General features: G+C 41.0%; 1 protein-coding gene across 2 annotated transcripts in view; it reads right to left on the bottom strand.

The window, feature by feature from the left end:
• The window catches only part of OLFM1 (olfactomedin 1), an 87,059-nt gene that overhangs the window by 21,120 nt on the left and 47,613 nt on the right, over nucleotides 1-18,326 (bottom strand). For both annotated transcript variants that reach the window (XM_030207657.1, XM_030207656.1), the window contains exons 3-4: nucleotides 16,529-16,684; nucleotides 2,741-2,960 (exon numbers count right to left, since the gene is read on the bottom strand). In XM_030207657.1, coding sequence (XP_030063517.1) covers nucleotides 2,741-2,960; nucleotides 16,529-16,684 — 376 coding nt within the window. The remainder of the gene's footprint in view (nucleotides 1-2,740; nucleotides 2,961-16,528; nucleotides 16,685-18,326) is intronic.

Genomic DNA, 18,326 nt, shown 5'->3' on the forward strand with positions numbered 1-18,326 from the left:
CTAGCTTGAAGTCATCAAGAAGGCCCAATGTCCCTTGCCCTCTGGAATGTCTCTGGTCTCAACCTCCCAGCTATCCAGTAGGCCCACTTGGGCCTACCTGTATTACTGGTGGTCCAGTGGTGGATGTTGGAGGCAGGAGTGCAGCCCCCTCACTACTGCCTCTTGTGGTTCCCTTCCAAAATGGCTGCCATGACCACTAGTTGCAACTTGCCATACTACATGAAATACAGTGAGAGGTCACAGCAACCATTTTGAAAGGGCAATGCAAAAGGCAGGAGCAAAGGGGCTGTGCTACTTCCCTCCCATGACCACTGCTGGACTATCAGGGATACAGGTAGGCTGTCCATGTGCAGGTGAAGTGGGCTATGTTGAGGGGGCCCTGTAAAGACCTCAGATAGACTTAAATTAAAAAAAATATATATGTGGGTCCTGGCCCAATATTCAGACAGGGCCTACATAAGGTCTAGCACCCAGTCCACCAACATTTAGTCCCCCAACATTTATTTCCAGTGCCCATACATAGCCTGGCACTGAATATTGGGGGCTAATTTTGCCAGCAATAGTAAGCATTAAAAGAATGCTGATTTTCACTGGCTGAATATCATGGGTATGTATGTTATATAATACAGAGATGTTGGAGATGATGGAAAACTACTTCCCAGAAGACCTAAATGCATTTAAATTAGGGTTGTGTATTTGCGTTTAAAATAATTTACAAGAAATTAAATTTGTAGCTTATTTGTACCAGTTTTGGACATGATCATGGCTAATATATGGGCAATTGTATGGAGCGTTCTCAAGGAAAGGGAACCATTTTTTCACAATGTACATGTGTGCTACATACATGGAACCCTATTTTACATAGAATGTGGAGGTCAGAACTGAGATGTGCAGTTTGGAATGTGCTGAATTCCAGTGGTATTTCTGAAAAGGATTTGCCCCTGCAGGAGTGCATATGCATTTGCCAGCACGTGAAGCAGAAGCAGCCATTTTGTAAATATGCATGCTGAAAAATAGGTGGTATGGGCCCAGCAACTTCTACATGAAGTTGTTGATTTCACAACTTTTAATCATAAATGGTACCATTTTCATGTGTAGCTGCCCCATTTTTCCAACCTACAAATATAAGTACTGCCAATTAAGTAGTGAGGCTGAAATTTTAATTTGATTTCATTTTGGTGGAAGAAGTAAACTACATAGGATTAAAGATGATAACTCCCTTAGTCCTTTGTATGAAGCCCTAACCAAAATAAGTATTGTTAAAGAACCAATGTGTGCCTTTGAGCTGGTGTAAAGCACAATGTGTAAATTTTTCCCTAGACATGCATATTCCCTTTGTATACTTGCACATTTTAGTCTCACCCAAGCAACATCCAAACCACAGCCCCTTGAAATCTCTGCATGGAATTTATCTATACATGTAAAAAGTGGCTTTCAGAAGCTGTTGTTTACATGTGTATATGATATGTTTCTAAAATAATGGCCATTGTGAGTTTCGAGCTGTCCATTTCAGCACCAAATAATATAGTCATATACTACTATGAACATAGCTAGACCTGGCAGTAAGGAACTGTCCAATTTTCAGCACACAAAAAGGGACTTTTAGAAAATTTTATGATCCAAAAGTTTTCAAACAGAATTGTGTGCCTACTTTATGCAATCTGTATGTAGGCATTTCTATATATGTAGTTTGAATAGAGTGGAGGCAGAGTTGAAATATACACACATATTTTATAAAAATGTGTGTATGTGGATAGAGTACATGCAAAAACGGACACCTTCTTTGGGGCAGTGGTAAATTTCTGCATGAGCAATTCTGTTTATTTAGCCTGAAGCTGAGAGTCTGTCTTATTATGATACGTGGGCACCTATGTTGCCCTTAGAACACTATAAAATAACCCTCATAATATATTGAGGTCTTGATTTACTAACCTGTGTTAATGTATTAACATACATTATTCAGCATGGGCCCCATTAGCGTCATGAGCGCTGTTTACTAAAAATGAGTTAAATAGCAATAACATACATTAAAAGGCAACAACACAGGGTGCCAATAACTTACAACTGAACTTTGTTATATGGAGCTGTCCATTTCAGCACTACCAAGTGTCTGTTTCAACATTACTAGGGGCCCTGTGTACTAAGCCAGGCTATAGGCGTGCTAGCGTTTTTAGCACATTCTAATGCTAGGGACACCCATAGGAATATATGGGTGTCTCTAGCATTTAACATGCACTAATTTTAGCGTGCACTAAAAACTCTAGCGCACCTTAGTAAACAGAGCCCTACGTGTATTGTCCTGTATGGTATTAACATAGCTGGAATTTGCTTTAAAGGAGCTGTCAGTACAGCTCTACAATTATCCTGCATTAACACTACTGCAACTCACTGTAAGGAGCTGTTTATTTCAGCATATCTACTTACAGCCATATTTAGCACCTTTCACATAAATGCAGCTTCTAAGTGATGAGATACTATTTAACCACTATCAAGATATGCTGTATTTATTTCACAGTGGTAACTGGCTGTTAATTTCAAACACCACAGCCTATACATGTAGTGTGAGTTACATTTTAGCTGTCCATTTTATCAGACTGACTGCAAGTGTCTCTGTATATTTCATGTATCTGAAGCTTCCTTTGGTGTCACTCACATCAGTACCACTGACTATAGGTGTCATATGTATTTTATATTGCTAATGGGTAGCTAACTAGCACCAACAAAGTTTCTCTGAGCCTACCTAATTTTTGCATGCAGGCACGGAGCCTTTCTTCAAGATTTGACACTCTGCTCTGAAGCTCCTCGTAGTCATAGGCGCCAATCTCCTCCTGAAGCTCGTTTAGAACTGACGTCAGATTCTGGACCTCCTCTTTAAACTGCAATACCAATTTTGCATCGGCTTTGTACTCTTCCAACACTGGTATCAAAGGCCTAAGTTCCTCCATTTTCGCTTTTATTGCCTGCAAGGTTAAAATAAGCTTGGTTCAGTGCCATGCGTGCAAAAATCTGCATTACCTTGCCTTTTTTTGGCAGCTATCTATGTGAGTGCAAATGTGCGTACCTCCCTCAAAACCCTTTGTCGAAATGATGCAGCAGAAAATGCATTTATGAAACAATCTACAATACACCATAATATTTGGGAAAGGCTTTTATTGATCATTTTTGAATGCAACATCTTAAGGTTACATGCTTTTGATCACATACACAAATATTTTTCTTTTTTTGTTTGTTTGTTTAAAAAAAATGAACTGACAAGAGAGACAATCTATTCATGAAATGCTCATACAGTTGCATGCAAAGGAGATCTCGGTTGTTTTCAAGGTTCCTTAGTGATATGGTTGCTATTTTGAAAATGAAAAAGAAGAATTGTTTTTGAAAATGTGCATGGTGCAAAAAAAGTTAAACAAAAGCTCTGTGGCTCTCTTTCATGGTTACATGGGAGTGAACTGCCTCTTCAGTCACTGCAGGTTTGAAAAAACTCTTTTAAGTTAGCCCTGTAAGCAAGAAAATGAAATACCGTTGAGGAGGTAGCTCACTAAGCCTGCCTTACATATACAATCATTCATATACAAATACAGTTATGAGTATCAAACAAACCTTTAAATTAATGCTGGAGTTAGCAGAAAGAAAATACTTTAATGGTTATTTTAAAATATATCCTGGCAGCATTGTGTAATAGATTGTGCCTCTACATTTTAAAAAAACAGAAATTTATGATTCAATTTTAACAAAATCCTGCCCCCCTGGAAAGTGTATTATGCTGAAAGCAGCTTTTTGGTCCTTGAAACAAACATTCAGATATGCTGTTTCCTTCTTACTGGTCCTTTCTTGGAAAGCAGGCATTTTGCTTTTACCATGGCATACTATGTTATATCACTCCATTTGTGGTGTATGTGAATCACTGAGGTGTGTCATGGTAGGTATAGTAACAATGGCTACCACTGACCAAGTTTCTTTTCCACTCATAACTACAGAAGGGAGATCATTATAGTAAGACTTTTGAGCACATGAAGCCTTTTTACCATACAGAAATGTATGTATACACGGATATGTTTGCCACAGTAGGCATTCCCAGGTGTGGAGCTGGAATGTATGTACACACATAGAGTATGTGTCAATTTAAAAATAAAAAAGACTTATAAATAAATAAAATCATAATACAACTTGCCTATATAAAACACTCAAAAGCATAAAGTTACATATAGAGGGGCATAATCGAACGCGAACGCCCATCTCCATGGGCGTCTATGTCCGAAAACGGGTACGTGAAGAAGCGGGACAGACCGTATTTTTGAAAAAAAAATGGGCGTCCATCTTTTGTTTCGAAAATACGGTTTGGACGGACCAAATGCCATGGATTTGGTCCTTTCTGAGCTGGGCATTTTTTTTTTTTTTTTTGCGATTATGGAAAATAAAAACGTCCAGCTCAGAAACATTCTAATCCAAGCCATTTGGTCGTGGGAGGGACAAATGTACAACACTGCCATAGCTCTTAGGGGTGAAGGGGGCAACTACATGTGGGTACAGTGGGTTTCAGAGGCCTCCCATTTACCACCACAAGTGTTACAGGTGTGGGGGGGATGGGCCTGGGTCTGCCTGCCTGAAGTGCACTGCAGTGCCCACTAAAAGTGCTCCAGGGACAGGGCTTGTTGCTGGTGTATAACCTTGGCACAGCAGTTGACACCTGAAGACTAATCTCACTGAAAACGTCCTTTATTTGAATAAGCACGTTTACTCACAGTTAACTGCAGATCAGAGGTTGTGCCCCACTGGCAACAAGTCTCGCAGTAGGTCCGAGCTGGCAGAATGCTGTACAATGCCCTCTTTCAGCAACATTCAAGGTAAGAACTAAGTGCTATAACATGGCTAACACATGAACAGGATCTAAAACTGGCTTTAAAAAATGGCCACTACCTCATGGACTACCGGAAACAAAACAGGGCACACTCTGACCCAGTAAGCAGAGGGAAAAGCACCATGGGAGTATAGCCTACCAACTACCAACATTGTGAGCATTTAACACAAGCTAGTGGAATCACGGAGCCCAATACCCTACACCCACCACAATGCATTGCTGATGTGACTCTGCAGTACCCTTAACAGAAAAGGTGTCACACTCACCCGAGACCCACATCAGAACCAGGGAAAGGCTGTCAGAGGATAGAACACATTCTGCTGTCATGGAGGTGGGTACGGAATTTGAGGCTGGCATACAGGCTGGGAAAAAAAGTTTGTAAAGTGGGTTTTGTTTGGTGGGAGGGGGTTAGTGACCACTGGGGGAGTCAGGGCAGGTGATCCCCGATTCCCTCCAGTGGTCATCTGGTCAGTTGGGGCACTTTTTTAGGACTTGTTCGTGAAAAAAAGGGTAAAAAAAGTGACCCAAAATCAGATGCCCATCTCTCCTTGGCCGATAACCACGCCCCAGTTCCGCCTTCACCACGCTTCCAACATGCCCCCATCAACTTTATTCGTTCCTGCGACGGAGTGCAGTTGAAGACGCCCAAAATCAGCTTTCGATTATTCAGATTTGGGCGCCCACGAGAGAAAGACGTCCATCTCCTGATTTAGGTCGAAATATGGGCGTTTTTCTCTTTCGATTATAAGGTGGATAGATAAATCATTGCCAAATCTGTTTAATAAGCATCATGAAAACATGTAAAACTAGTTATTAAAAAAGAACAACCAGAAAAGTAACTCACAGCCTTGCAGCATGTCCTCCAGAATTTTTCTAGAAAATTATTCAAATTTAGGGCCATTTTACCAAGTAGCAGTAGGGCTACTGCATGGATAGATTACGGCAAAACAGAACTACCACCGAGCACGCTCAGGCACCCAGAGGTAGATATGAGTTTGCCAAGTGCCATTTACCACACTAGAAAATAAATTTTATTTTCTAGCATGGGGGGGGGGGGGGGAGTAGACATTTTCGGTGGTGATCGGGCAGTACGGGTACATTGTTGAGCGCTGCCCGATTGCTGCTGGGTTAGCACATGAGCCCTGTCTACTAAGTAAGTGGTGGTAAGGGCTCAGGCAGTAAATAGCACATGCTAATTTTGATATTATCACATAGCCATTAATGACTCCAATCCCAAAAATATCTTTTTCCCACCACAGTAAAGAGTGGCCATGGTGCACAGCAATTCCAGTCGCCAACCCTACTATGGACCACTTTTTACCACGCTTGGTAAAAGTGCTATAAGGGGCCTTTTGTTTCCAAATGTTTATATATATATATATATATATATATATATATATATATATATATATATATATGGTGGGCAGGTCAAAGGTCACAAATCTCTAAAAATTAAAACTAAAAAACCCTGAAAAGGACTTGCAAAAATATAAAATATATATTTTGTTATTTTCAGTTTTTAGAGATACGTGACCTTTGACCTGCCCACCATATATATAAACCTTTGGAAACAAAGGGCCCCTTTTACTAAACCATGCTAGTGATTCCGGCACAGCAAATGCAATACAGCTCATTCAATTCAAATGGGTTTCATCTCATTTGCTACGCAGGAATCACTAGTGAGGTATAGAGAAGGGGGCCCAAAGTTTGGTTGATTTGCTAGAAAAACTCTGAAGGACTTGCTGCAAGGCTCTGACAAACTTTTTTGATATTTCTTTTTGAATACCTAGTTTTAGATGTTTTCATGATATTCATATAAACTGATTTGGCAATTGCTTTGGAATTCACCCTGTTTCTCTAGAGAGAAGTGTGCTTTTGGTTTTTACTTCTCTAGTTATGTACAATCATCATTTTGCACTAGTTGCCTCACAAGCCTGTTTCACTTTTTTCTAATTTGATGCAATATTTTGCCCACTTCTCACACGCCAATCCCTCTGCACATCTGGCATAGTTCTGCATGGTTCTTATATGACTTTTATATGATTTATCTTATGTAGTTGTATGCTTTTGCATGTTTTATATAGGCAAGTTTGCAATATGATTTTATTTATTTATGTCTTATTTTTAACTTTTAAATTGATTTTTAGTATGTGATTATACTTTTGTTATTTTGTCCCACAGTTTTGCCTCTGACACAGCCTTTTGGTGAAACGTGGCCATGTCAGGCATAAGTGTATATTAGTTGAATTAAAGTCCTTGCCATTTTTCTACATTTGTTGGTCTGCTGTTTGTTTTCTGATGTGTGATGAAAGGTCACCTGAAATACAGGAAGCAACAGAGGTCCAGGTGTGGGATCTGAAACCAGAAATAAGAAGTCTTACACTGCAGACTCCTACTCAATCTATAACACCGCATCTTCTGACAACCTGCCAGTCATTAGGGAGGTAAATTTAAAAACTGGCACCTAGATGTATGCACCCTCTTACATGCATCATAGGAGCCAATAATTGGTATTTATATGCACAATTGTGTTCTAGGTGCTATTGCATAAAGTGACACCTATGTGCTATAGCACGTAACTGCATGAGAATCATCTACATGGGTGGAGAATGGATGGGCTATGGGTGTATCTTCAAGCGACATGTGCAACTTATAGAATACTATCAGTTATGCACATCACTTGGCAAATGAAGGTGCACCCATTTACTCCTACTTCTGACATGGCATAAATGGTTGTGCCTAATTTTAGGCATACTCATATCAACTTAAACTATCTACAATGGCATATTAGAGTACAGATGCCATTATAGAATTAGTATCCAGCCGTCAGCATCCACATGCCTAAATGGAGATACCAATTTATAGAATTGCCTCCTAGATAGCTATTTGTATTTTTTCAGACTTATGCTGAATACAATATATTGTTTCGTCCCAGCTTGGACATTTCTTTCGAAAATGCCCCTCCACAATTCTGAAATAAATCTATATGTAGGGAGCTAGCCTACATATACTTTTATATTTTTATAAAGTTTCTGGGGACAATCTGAACACAAGATTGAGGTTTGCACAAATATTTTGTAAAGTGCAAAGTATACATGTATAAATGGGCAGACATGCACGATGTCTATTTATATCTGGTCTGGAAAAAATATACATATGTGCTTGCTGCTGCATGTATAAGCAACAATTTTAACAGGGAATGTATAGGGGTATTTTACCTTGTTACGATCACCACATTTTTACACATATTGGACTATATTCAGTAAATGGCTCCTCAATTTGGCACTGAAAAAATGCACACTGAGTGCCACTCTATAAACAGTACTACGAGTTGGATGCCGTTTATAGCGCATAGCATCAGGATCCATGCCTAACTTTGGGCATGAAGATTTACACCAGCTGAAACCTAGTGTAAATCTTTACATGTAAGTTAGTCATGGATCCTCCAAATTCTATGCCCCTGACTCACCTACAGCTCTTCCATGGCCATGTCCCCTTTTCAGTTGCACACTAACAGATTTGCAAGTATATTTATAGGGTAGTGCTTAGCAACATGTATGTGCAAATCCTAGCTGGAGTCAATTTACTACAATAATTGGTTGTTAGCATTCAATTATTGCTAGTCATTGGCTCCTTACTCAATTAAATTGTGTATACATATTGGGCATGCACCCAAATTTGCATGTCCAATTTTGGGCACCATACATAGAATCCTAGAGTATGTCACTTATGCCGCTGTTGCAGAACAGCACTTAGGTGCCCTACTGGCACTTTAGTGGCTAAGTGTACTCTTATCTGCAAAATTTCTGTACCCCCTGACTTATCAGTACGAAGTTGGGTCTGGTAGGTGGTGCGGCCACCTCTGGCGTCCAGCTGCATGGTGCTTCTGGACATCAGACCCCCTAGGATGCACGCTCGCTGAACAGCCGCTGTTTATGCTTTGTGGCAGCGATGCTGGGAAACCCCGGCAAGGATGCATGACTTCCTGCCCTGTGGTATTTGAAGAAGACCCCAGTGTTCCTTCGGGGCCTTCGCAATGAGGACTTCTGCTTCTGTGCAGTATCTCCAGTTTCTGCCTTGCCTCAGAGCAGTGTCTCCAGTTCCTGTCTTGCCTCAGGGTCTCCAGTTCCTGCCTTGCCTCAGGGTTTCCAGTTCCAGCTCTGCCACAGTATCTCCAGTTTCTGCCTTGCCTCAGGGTTTCCAGTTCCAGCTCTGCCACAGTATCTCCAGTTTCTGCCTTGCCTCAGAGTTTCCAGTTCCAGCTCTGCTACAGTATCTCCAGTTCCTGCCTTGCCTGAGTGTCTCTAGTTCCTGCCTTGCCTCAGAGTCTCCACTTCCTGCCTTGCCTCAGAGTTTCCAGTTCCAGCCCTGCTGCAACATCTCCAGTTACTGCCTCGCCTCAGTGCTTTCAGCTTCAACCTTGACTCAGTGTTTCCAGTTTGTCTTGCCACTGGGCCTCCTATTCCAGCCTTTGTGTTCAAGTCCACAGTTCAGCCCAGTGTTCCTGCCTGCAGTCCTGCTTCTGCATTTGACTCATCTGCTGTTTGTCTGGGCCTCCTGACCTCCGGGTTGGGAACCCGGTGGCAGTCCAAGGGCTCACCACCAAGGCCATTGACAGGTTGTGAAGGCCATGAATTCAACTGAGTCACCAGCCCTGCAGCTCCTTCAGCAGTTGTCTCTGCAGCTTCAATAGCTATCTGGGGCAGTTCATGATTTAACCCTCCGGATGGACTATCTTCAGAACCCTGTGGCTCCCCAGGCTGCAAGTCCTTCTCCCATGGCAACTAGCTCTGGATAAGCTCCAGTAGTTACAGCAGCCATATTGTGGGTTTGTGTGGCACCTCCCTCTCAGTACAATGGGAACCCAAAGACCTGCAAGGGTTTCCTCAATAAGTGCCAAATAATATTTGAACTACAGGCATGGGACTTTGTTGCTGACAGGGCTCAAGTAGCATATATGTCAACTTACTTCTCTCAAGTCCAGCCCTTGCCTGGGCTTTTCCTATCTGGGAGTGAAATAACATGGTACTAAACAGTTCTTGGGACACTTTCAAAGGATTTTTGAGGACCTAGGGAAGACCTCTTCGGTGGCCTCTGAACTGCTCAACTTGTGACAAGGCTTGCAAACTTTGGGTGCCTCATGCCATTCAGTTCAGGATGTTGTCCTCTGAGCTGAAGTGGAAATATGTTGCTGTGTTCTGGCCAGGCTTGTCGCCCCCAAATCAAAGATGAGCTGGTCAGGATCTTCCCACAACATTGGATGATTTTATTCTTGTGTGTACCAGGGTAGACATCTGGTTTCAGGAATAGGCAAAGGAGAGGCAGCCCTTTCACCAGAGTCCACTTGGCACCCAGTTTTCTGCATGCTCCCCACACACTATCTAAGACTTCTGCACCTGCTGAGGCCAAAGAACCCATGCAGGTGGACTGATCTACCCTCTCAGACCAAGAAAAACAGTGACACTGGTCCCTGGGCCTATGTCTGTATTGTGGGGAGAAGGACCACTATGCTCATAAGTGCCCCCTAAAAACTGGGAAACCATTAGGCCTAGCCCTGGCTGGGGAAATGGAGTTAAGCCTACATGTACAGATTCCCTGTAAACAATTTCGAGTTCCCGCTATTCTAGAACTGGACCAGGCATCACCCACCACTGAGGCCTTCATTGATTCTGGAGCCAGAGGGAACTTTATCGATGAGGTGTTAGTCCAATTCTAGAACTCCCCAAGCATATACCAGACTCCTCAGTATATGGGAACATTCATGGGCATATTAAAGCCAGAATGGTGCCTCTATGCCTGAGGATTGGAGCCCTCCACAGAAAAGCCATTTCCTTGTATGTCCTTCAAACTGAGGTTAATACCTTTATTCTAGGACTTCCTTGGCTTGAAAAACATAATCCACGGATTGACTGGGGAAAAGGGGAGCACTCTGCTTGGAGTGTGCCCTGCCAACATCATTGCCTCAATTCAGTGCTACCTTCAGCCATTGCTATCACCATTACTGAAACACCGATGCTAGCCAGGCTACCCCCCCCCCCCCCAGTCTACAGAGCTTATGCCAATGTCTTCTCTAAAAGGCAAGCTGAGACCCTCCCTCCTCATCACAAATATGATTGTTCCATTGATTGCGTACCTGGGAAGATGCTCCCAGAGGGAGGGTTTACCCGTTGCCCATCCCTGAAACCTGTCGGCCTACATTGCAGACAATCTTCATAAGGGTTTAATCCATCCTTCCACTTCCCCCGCCAGGGCAGGATTCTTCTTTGTGGGGAAAAAGGATGGCCTCCTGCGTCCATGTATAGATTATCATGGACTGAACGCCATTACCGTTAAGAACAAGTATCCGATTCCTCTAGTTATGGAGTTGTTCGACCACTTCAAGGGGCATGTATCTTTACTAAACTGGACCTCTGAAGTGCCTACAACCTGATTTGTATCCGTGAGGGTGATGAATGGAAGATTTCTAGTTCCTGCCTTGCCTCAGAATCTCCAGTTCCAGCCCTGCCATAGTGTCTCCAGTTCCCGCCATGTCTCAGAGTCTCCAGTTCCAGCCTTGCCTCAGTACTTCCAGTTCCAGCCTTGTCTCAGTGAAACCAGTTCCAGCCTTGCCACTGGGCCTCCTGTTCCAGCCTTGCCACTGGGTCTCCTATTCCAGCCTTTGTGTTTCAGTCCACAGTGCAGCCCAGCATTGCTGCCTGCAGCCCTGCTTCTGCATGTGACTTGTCTGGGCCTCCTGACCTCCAAGTTGGAAACCCAGTGATGGTCCAAGGGCTCACCACCCAGGCCACTGACACACACACAAATGGCTTATAAATGCTGGCACCCAGTTATAGAATTAGGGAGATACTGGCCACATCTGTTTTTACAGATAGTTCTACAATTGCCTTCTGTGTGTAATAATATTGGGTTGTATCATATGGACATTTTTAGCTGTATTTCCCAAACGCATTTCTGAAGAAACAGGATTTTACTGAACTGGGTGCCTGATTTGTGCATAAAGTTATGTGCAACAGCATGTACACAGGTATTTTTATCCAGACTGTGCAGAGGGCAAGGGGATGGAATTGGATATACTGCCTTTCTGTGGTTACCTGAGGCAATGGAGGGTTAAGTGACTTGAAGCAAAACAGGAAAGCAAAACTTTCCACAAGTAAACGAATGTAGTACACGAGAATGGATGATGTCAAACACAATTTCCAAGGTGATCAATAAAAGCTGTTTATTATCCAAACATATTTCAAGAATTCACTGGTACCCTCACGGAGAAAATCTATATGTGCTTTCTATGCATTAGTCCAGCTATAGAATAGCCCCCTTATTTTGTGATTGGAGGAAAATTTTCCCTTATATGCAAATGGCACTGCAAACTTGGGGCCCTGTTTACTAAGCCATGCTATAGACGAACTAACATTTTTACCACGTGTTAAAAATTAGCATGCGCTAACATAGTAAACAGGGCCCTTGGTTTTTAACAAAGATATGTCATGTCTGGAGGGTTTTTAAAAACATCTTCACTGGGAAAAACAAAGAATGAGTCTTCAGATGATATTTCTTCACCAGATTCCGATGCTGAAACATGTGACAAGGTCCCCTTAGATACCAGCTCGGTAGAGGCAGCAGTGGCAACTATCTGAACATTTTACAACAGAAAGCATAGAAATTGGCATTTTTTTTGTGTAGGGAGAATTATTAATACTTATAAACAGGGCCTCTGGTTTTCAGTTATGATTGGAAACACTGAGAAACAACCCTCCACTCTGAAAATGAAAATCGGGGGGGGGGGGGGGGGGTGTTATAACCACTCTCCCCAAAACTGGCTATCCTCACAGATAAGCAAGATAATGTCACCAGATGGCTGCCTATATTCCCTTTTCTCTTGTAGCAAAGCTGTGCTCTGTATCCTGCCACTCTGCTGGTCTAGTCTTCAGCCTGCTGCTGGTGCAGCTAGCATTGTGCCAAGTAAAAATTTCCTAAAGGAGCAATGCTAGCTTCCCCTTAAAGCAATAATGTCAGCCCTGTCTAATGAGGAGCCCCAGCAGAAATCCTGCAGTGGGGTTCTCCGTTGCTTAAGCAGCAATCAGCAGCAAGAAAAGGAAATGAGAACTGTAGACACATGAGCCCATCAAAAGCAAAGTGTGGGTTTCTGCAGCTGCGGCGAGGAGACCTGTGCTCCTGACATGCATGTACATATGCATTTTTACATATGCAGTTTCCTCATCTATGCTATGTTCATTTTCAAAAGCATCCCACAAGATCCAAAGCCAGTGGTCTGGTCAGAAATAGGCAGCTCACAATCAAATAACAGCCCCACATCAAATATACATATATGCCCAGGATTCAATTGTGTGAAAGTGGACCAATATATGACAGAGGACATCTTTGTGTTTTGTAGGAATAAAGAGAAAGAAGAACAAACATTAACAGTAGATCTGTCGCCAATTCATCCCTGATACAGAATTATCAAAGCATGATATCATGTCGAGTGATTAGTGCTTTTGATGACCTATTTGAATTAAGTGTTAAAGGTAAAATGTTTTGATTTTTTTAAATTAATGGTGCATGCTTCACTTTGGACTTTGTAGTAACAGGACTGGGGACTATGTTCAGTTGGAGAATAGGTCCTTTGTCATATGATGGTCCATTTTCATACAATTAAATCCTGGGTATACATATATATTTGATATGGGGCTGATATTTGATTGTGAAGTGTCCATTTTCATAATATTAAATATATTTTCACGAAACCAATCAGCTACAGATTTTTTCCTGATAAATCGATTTACCTGTGTTTGTATTTGCTGGAGTGCCTGTAGGTGTGACTGACGCAAATGGGATGGATCAAGGTAGTGGAATACAACTTATGAGAAAATATTCCTCCCTTTGCTGTGATTAGTGTCTTTGATATATGTATCATATATTTATTTATTGGAATTTATTAATCACCTTTATGAAGAGACTCACCTAAGGCGGTGAATAGTAGGTACAGTTTAACATATAATTTACAATTTTGTTGACAGCAATTTGGAAATGACAAATTGAAACCTAGTAATAGGACTAACATGGAAAAAGTATCAGAAATATTAACATTTAACAGCACTGTAGAACAATCATATGACATATGTCAGTACAATACAAATGATACTGTAAAAGACAGCCTGGAAGAACATTCAAACAACATAGATTTGATTATTATTACTGCACCTACTTTGTCTCAGTGATTCTTTGGTATGGATTTAGAAGGATGTTTATGTTTTTGACAATAACAATTACCTGCTTTATTTCATTGGTATGATATGGTATGGTACAATTTATGGATCTCATTTTATAACAGGGGCCCTATATGAGAAGCCCATAAAGGTGCCCATTTTAAGCCTCTTTTCTAAAGGTAACACACCCAGAACCAGCGCCAACAGCAGTTAAATGGCATCATACACATTTCCACCTGCTCTGAAGTAGATGTAAATGTATGCATGTACTTTAAGTAGTATTTGTGTATTTTAGAAAATATGCAGATTCATCACAACTCCACCCCTACCTTGGGGAATGCTTACATGTGACACGATACTCCCTCTAAGCTGTGTATCTTCTGACATGTTTCTGCCAGTGTGAACAATGCTTCTAAATTGTGCTTTCAATCTCTAGGGGCTGGCAGGTCATCTGGAAGTCCTACAGACCTACCTGCAGCTCATGATTTAAGATATGATTTTGAGGCACCACCCCCACTGGTAGGAACACAGGTGGAGGACTCACATGCAGCTTAGAGAATTGCTGCAGTGGTGCATTTATATGAATAAACCATCTTGTGAGCACATTTGCTTATACGCACTTATACAGTGGGGAGATTTTATAAAAGGCCTTTCTGTGTGTAAAAATTGCAGAAAACCTTCATAAAACGACCCCTTTTGCGTCTATGTTTGGAAAGATATCAATAAAAAGAAAGGTGTAAAATAAAGTGAGTTCCTTTCTATCAGCGGGATGCCATCTTGACTCAATGTACCAAGAAATATTATAAGCCATGTAACCTAAGTTGTCTTGCAGACTGCATTGTACCATGGTTATTTGCAGAAATATAATAAACTACACTCAATGGCATCTAATTAACATAAGAACATAGAGAACACAAGCATTGCCATACTGGAACAGACTGAAGGTCCATCAAGCCCAGTATCCTGTTTTCAACAGTGGCCAATCCAGGTCACAAGTACCTGGCGAGATCCCAAAAGAGAAGAACAGATTTTATGCTACTTATCCTAGAAATAAGCAGTGCATTTTCCCAAGTCCACCTTAATAATGACTTATGAACTTTTCTCCAAGGAAATTATTCAAACCTTTTTTAAAACCCTGCTAAATTAACTGCTTTTACTACATTCTCTGGCAATGAATTCCAGAGTTTAACTACATTTTGACTAAAGAAGTATTTTCTCTGGTTTGTTTTAAATTTATTACTTAGTAGCTTCATTGTGTGCCCCCTATTCCTAGTATTTTTGGAAAGAGTAAACAAGTGATTCAGGTCTACCAATTCCACTCCACTCAGTATTTTATAGACCTCTAACATACACCTCACTTCAATATCTCTTCTCCAAGCTGATGAACCATAGTTGCTTTAGCCTATCCTCATAAGGAAGTCATTCCACCCCCTTTATCATTTTTGTTACCCTTTTCTATACCTTTCCTAATTATGCTATATCTTTTTTGAGATAACCAGTTAAGTTCTAGTGCTACAAAAATAGGACATATATTTGTAGTGCCGGAAATGGAGCGTGGTACTTCCAGATTGGCGCATAGTAAGCCCATTGTGTGCTTACCGCTGCTTAGTAAAAGGGCCCCTAATTCACACACTTTAGTAAACAGGCCCTTTAGACTCTATCATGACTATTAGATAGTGCAGTTTCTATTATAAAACTATTTTTAAGGTTTTAAGAGGGTATGTATATACAAAAGAGTTCTGTTGTATTTGCGAAGCCAGTCCAATATTTCATTCCAAATCTCTCGCATAGTACCCCTTTCCACCTGCTATTGTAATTAGCTCTTCTCAACATGTCTCTCAATGTTCCACTGCAGTGGGTGGTTTTAAAGTGCCAACGGCTGCAGGCTGAATCTAACCTGGGCACTTAATGCCAGGATCATGTTTAGGCACCAGAATTGAATATTTGGGTCAGCTGCTGACCTGGAAGTTATGCATAAGCCAGGTGATATTCAGTGCTAGAAGTTATATATAGCCTAGCAGGCAAAGATAAGACTGCCTTTCCCGTGGACCTGACTGCCAAGTTAGCTATATGGGTACTGGCTTCTCCCTGACTCTGCCCCAAGGACTGCCCCAGCATTAATGGTGGTCAGAAAGGATATTCAGCAGCACTGTGTGGTTAATTGCTACTGAATATCCAGGGACAACCCATTGACTATCTACACCAGGGATCCTCAAATCAAGTCCTCAAGGTCCACGATCCAGCCTGGTTTTCAGGATTTCCACAATGAATATGTATGAGATCTATCTACATGCAATGGGAGCAGTGAGTGCAAAGAGATCTCATAAATATTCATTGTAGAAATCCTGAAAACCAGGCTGGGTTGTGGACCTCGAGGAGTGGGTTTGAGGACCTCTGATCTACCCCATTGTTTTCCTATTACAAAAGCAAGTTAATACAAATAAGATATTAAGGAAATCTCACACACCTTAAACTGCCTTGCCTGGTGTTGCCTGTGGTTTTCTTCAACTTGCTTGAATTTGGTCTCTAATCCCTTCATTTGGTTTTCCATCTTCTCTACATATTGTAAGTCTCTTTGAGTTCGCCTGTCCAGCACCTCTATTGACTGGGACATGTTTTGCACCTTTAAAAAAAGACAAGTTTGAGGAAACAGTTTTAACATGAACATTTGCCAAAATAGCACTAAAACGCTGAGAGATCCCATCACTTTTTCCACAATAATGCAAAGATTACTGACTTTTATACATTCTACCCAGAAACTCAGAGTTGATGAATTATTTACTTGTTCATAAATCATTTTCCCTGCTGAACTTTCCAGACACATCAGACACTCACACTTAGCCATACTGCTCCCTTTGCCTACTTCTCAAGAATTTATAAAGTCCATGGGAGCATTTTGTTATTTAACAAAAGTGTATGTCTGTATTCTGATTTGAAACAACTATATCTGATGAGAGAATAGTTAATAAAATCAGAGGCAGTAGAACACCTTTTTGGTTGGAGGAACCAAACAGACCAATCTCTGGCCCCTCCCCAAAATCTATCTGATGCTCTATTGAGAAAAATATTGGTAGGGCTATGGCCCCAGTGACATTCCCATTCCTTTGCCCATCAACTAAATTATATATTCAACAACAAATCACATTTGTTTTAACCAAGGTGTAACATTTTAATGATTCACAGAAACGCTTGATAAATAATCTAGTATAAATATAACCCTTTGGATGAAATATGCATGTGTGCTAGATTAAAAATATATCTAGAAAACTTATGCATCAGTCAACTATTTTAAAGCTGAAGATTTTTTTATCCATGTTCTCTTTTTTAAAATGTGTTGTTATTACTTCTTTTGCTTTTAATTTTGTTTGGATTTTTTTTTCTTGCATTTCTCATTTTAGTTTTGCTTTCTTTTTCAATATAGCTTTTATAAAGTTATTTTTTCTGAGCTTTAGGCAGCAGGTGTCAATTTTTAGGTGCCCACCCATTTTCTAGTCTTTTATGAGTTTGTAAGAAGCATGTACCATCTGTTTACAAATGACTCCAAATATGAAAGTCAAATATTCCCTCTGCAGAATATTTATTATGTTTCATTATCCAACTTGTGCTCACCAGGATAACAAAGATAATTTATGCCTTTTGAAGATAGAAAGACTATGGTGTATATACTCCTCCCCATGACATGTTACAGAAGGAGAATATATAGAATACTGATAGGGATGGAGAATACAGAAATACAGAAAAAATAGATTCTGCAACAAATATTTAAATAATCATAATGATCTTTTGTGTATTAAGGAAAGACTGATTATTAATTTGAGACTTTCACTGATTTTTGCATTTTTGTTGTTGTCTAGTCCCTCATATAAACTTGGACAGACTCAAAGTGGTCCTTTCACCAAGCTGCAGGAAAAGCTGGCCTTAGTGCTCCCTTAGGTGGGTGTTTCCTACATGCTAAGGCCATTTTTCTGCACCGAGAAAATGGCCAATTTTCTGTTTTCTTAATTAATGGCCAAGTGCTAATGTGGAAAAAGCCAACCAAAATGTCCAGGATGACCAAAGTTTAGTCTTCAAAAGAAATGCTGATAGAAAAAACCCAACATGGGCCGTGTTTCGACAAACACAGTCTTCATGAGGGGTTCCCTTGGAGCGCTTGGCTACGCTGCATCTTCATAAGAATGCTGCTATGGCAATTCCAAAATGACAACATACTGTATGCTGATTTGACAGATACCCTGATGAAGACTGTGTTTTTTTGAAACATGGCC

The sequence above is a fragment of the Microcaecilia unicolor genome, chromosome 6 (genome assembly GCF_901765095.1).
Source record: "Microcaecilia unicolor chromosome 6, aMicUni1.1, whole genome shotgun sequence".
Lineage (NCBI taxonomy): Eukaryota > Metazoa > Chordata > Amphibia > Gymnophiona > Siphonopidae > Microcaecilia > Microcaecilia unicolor.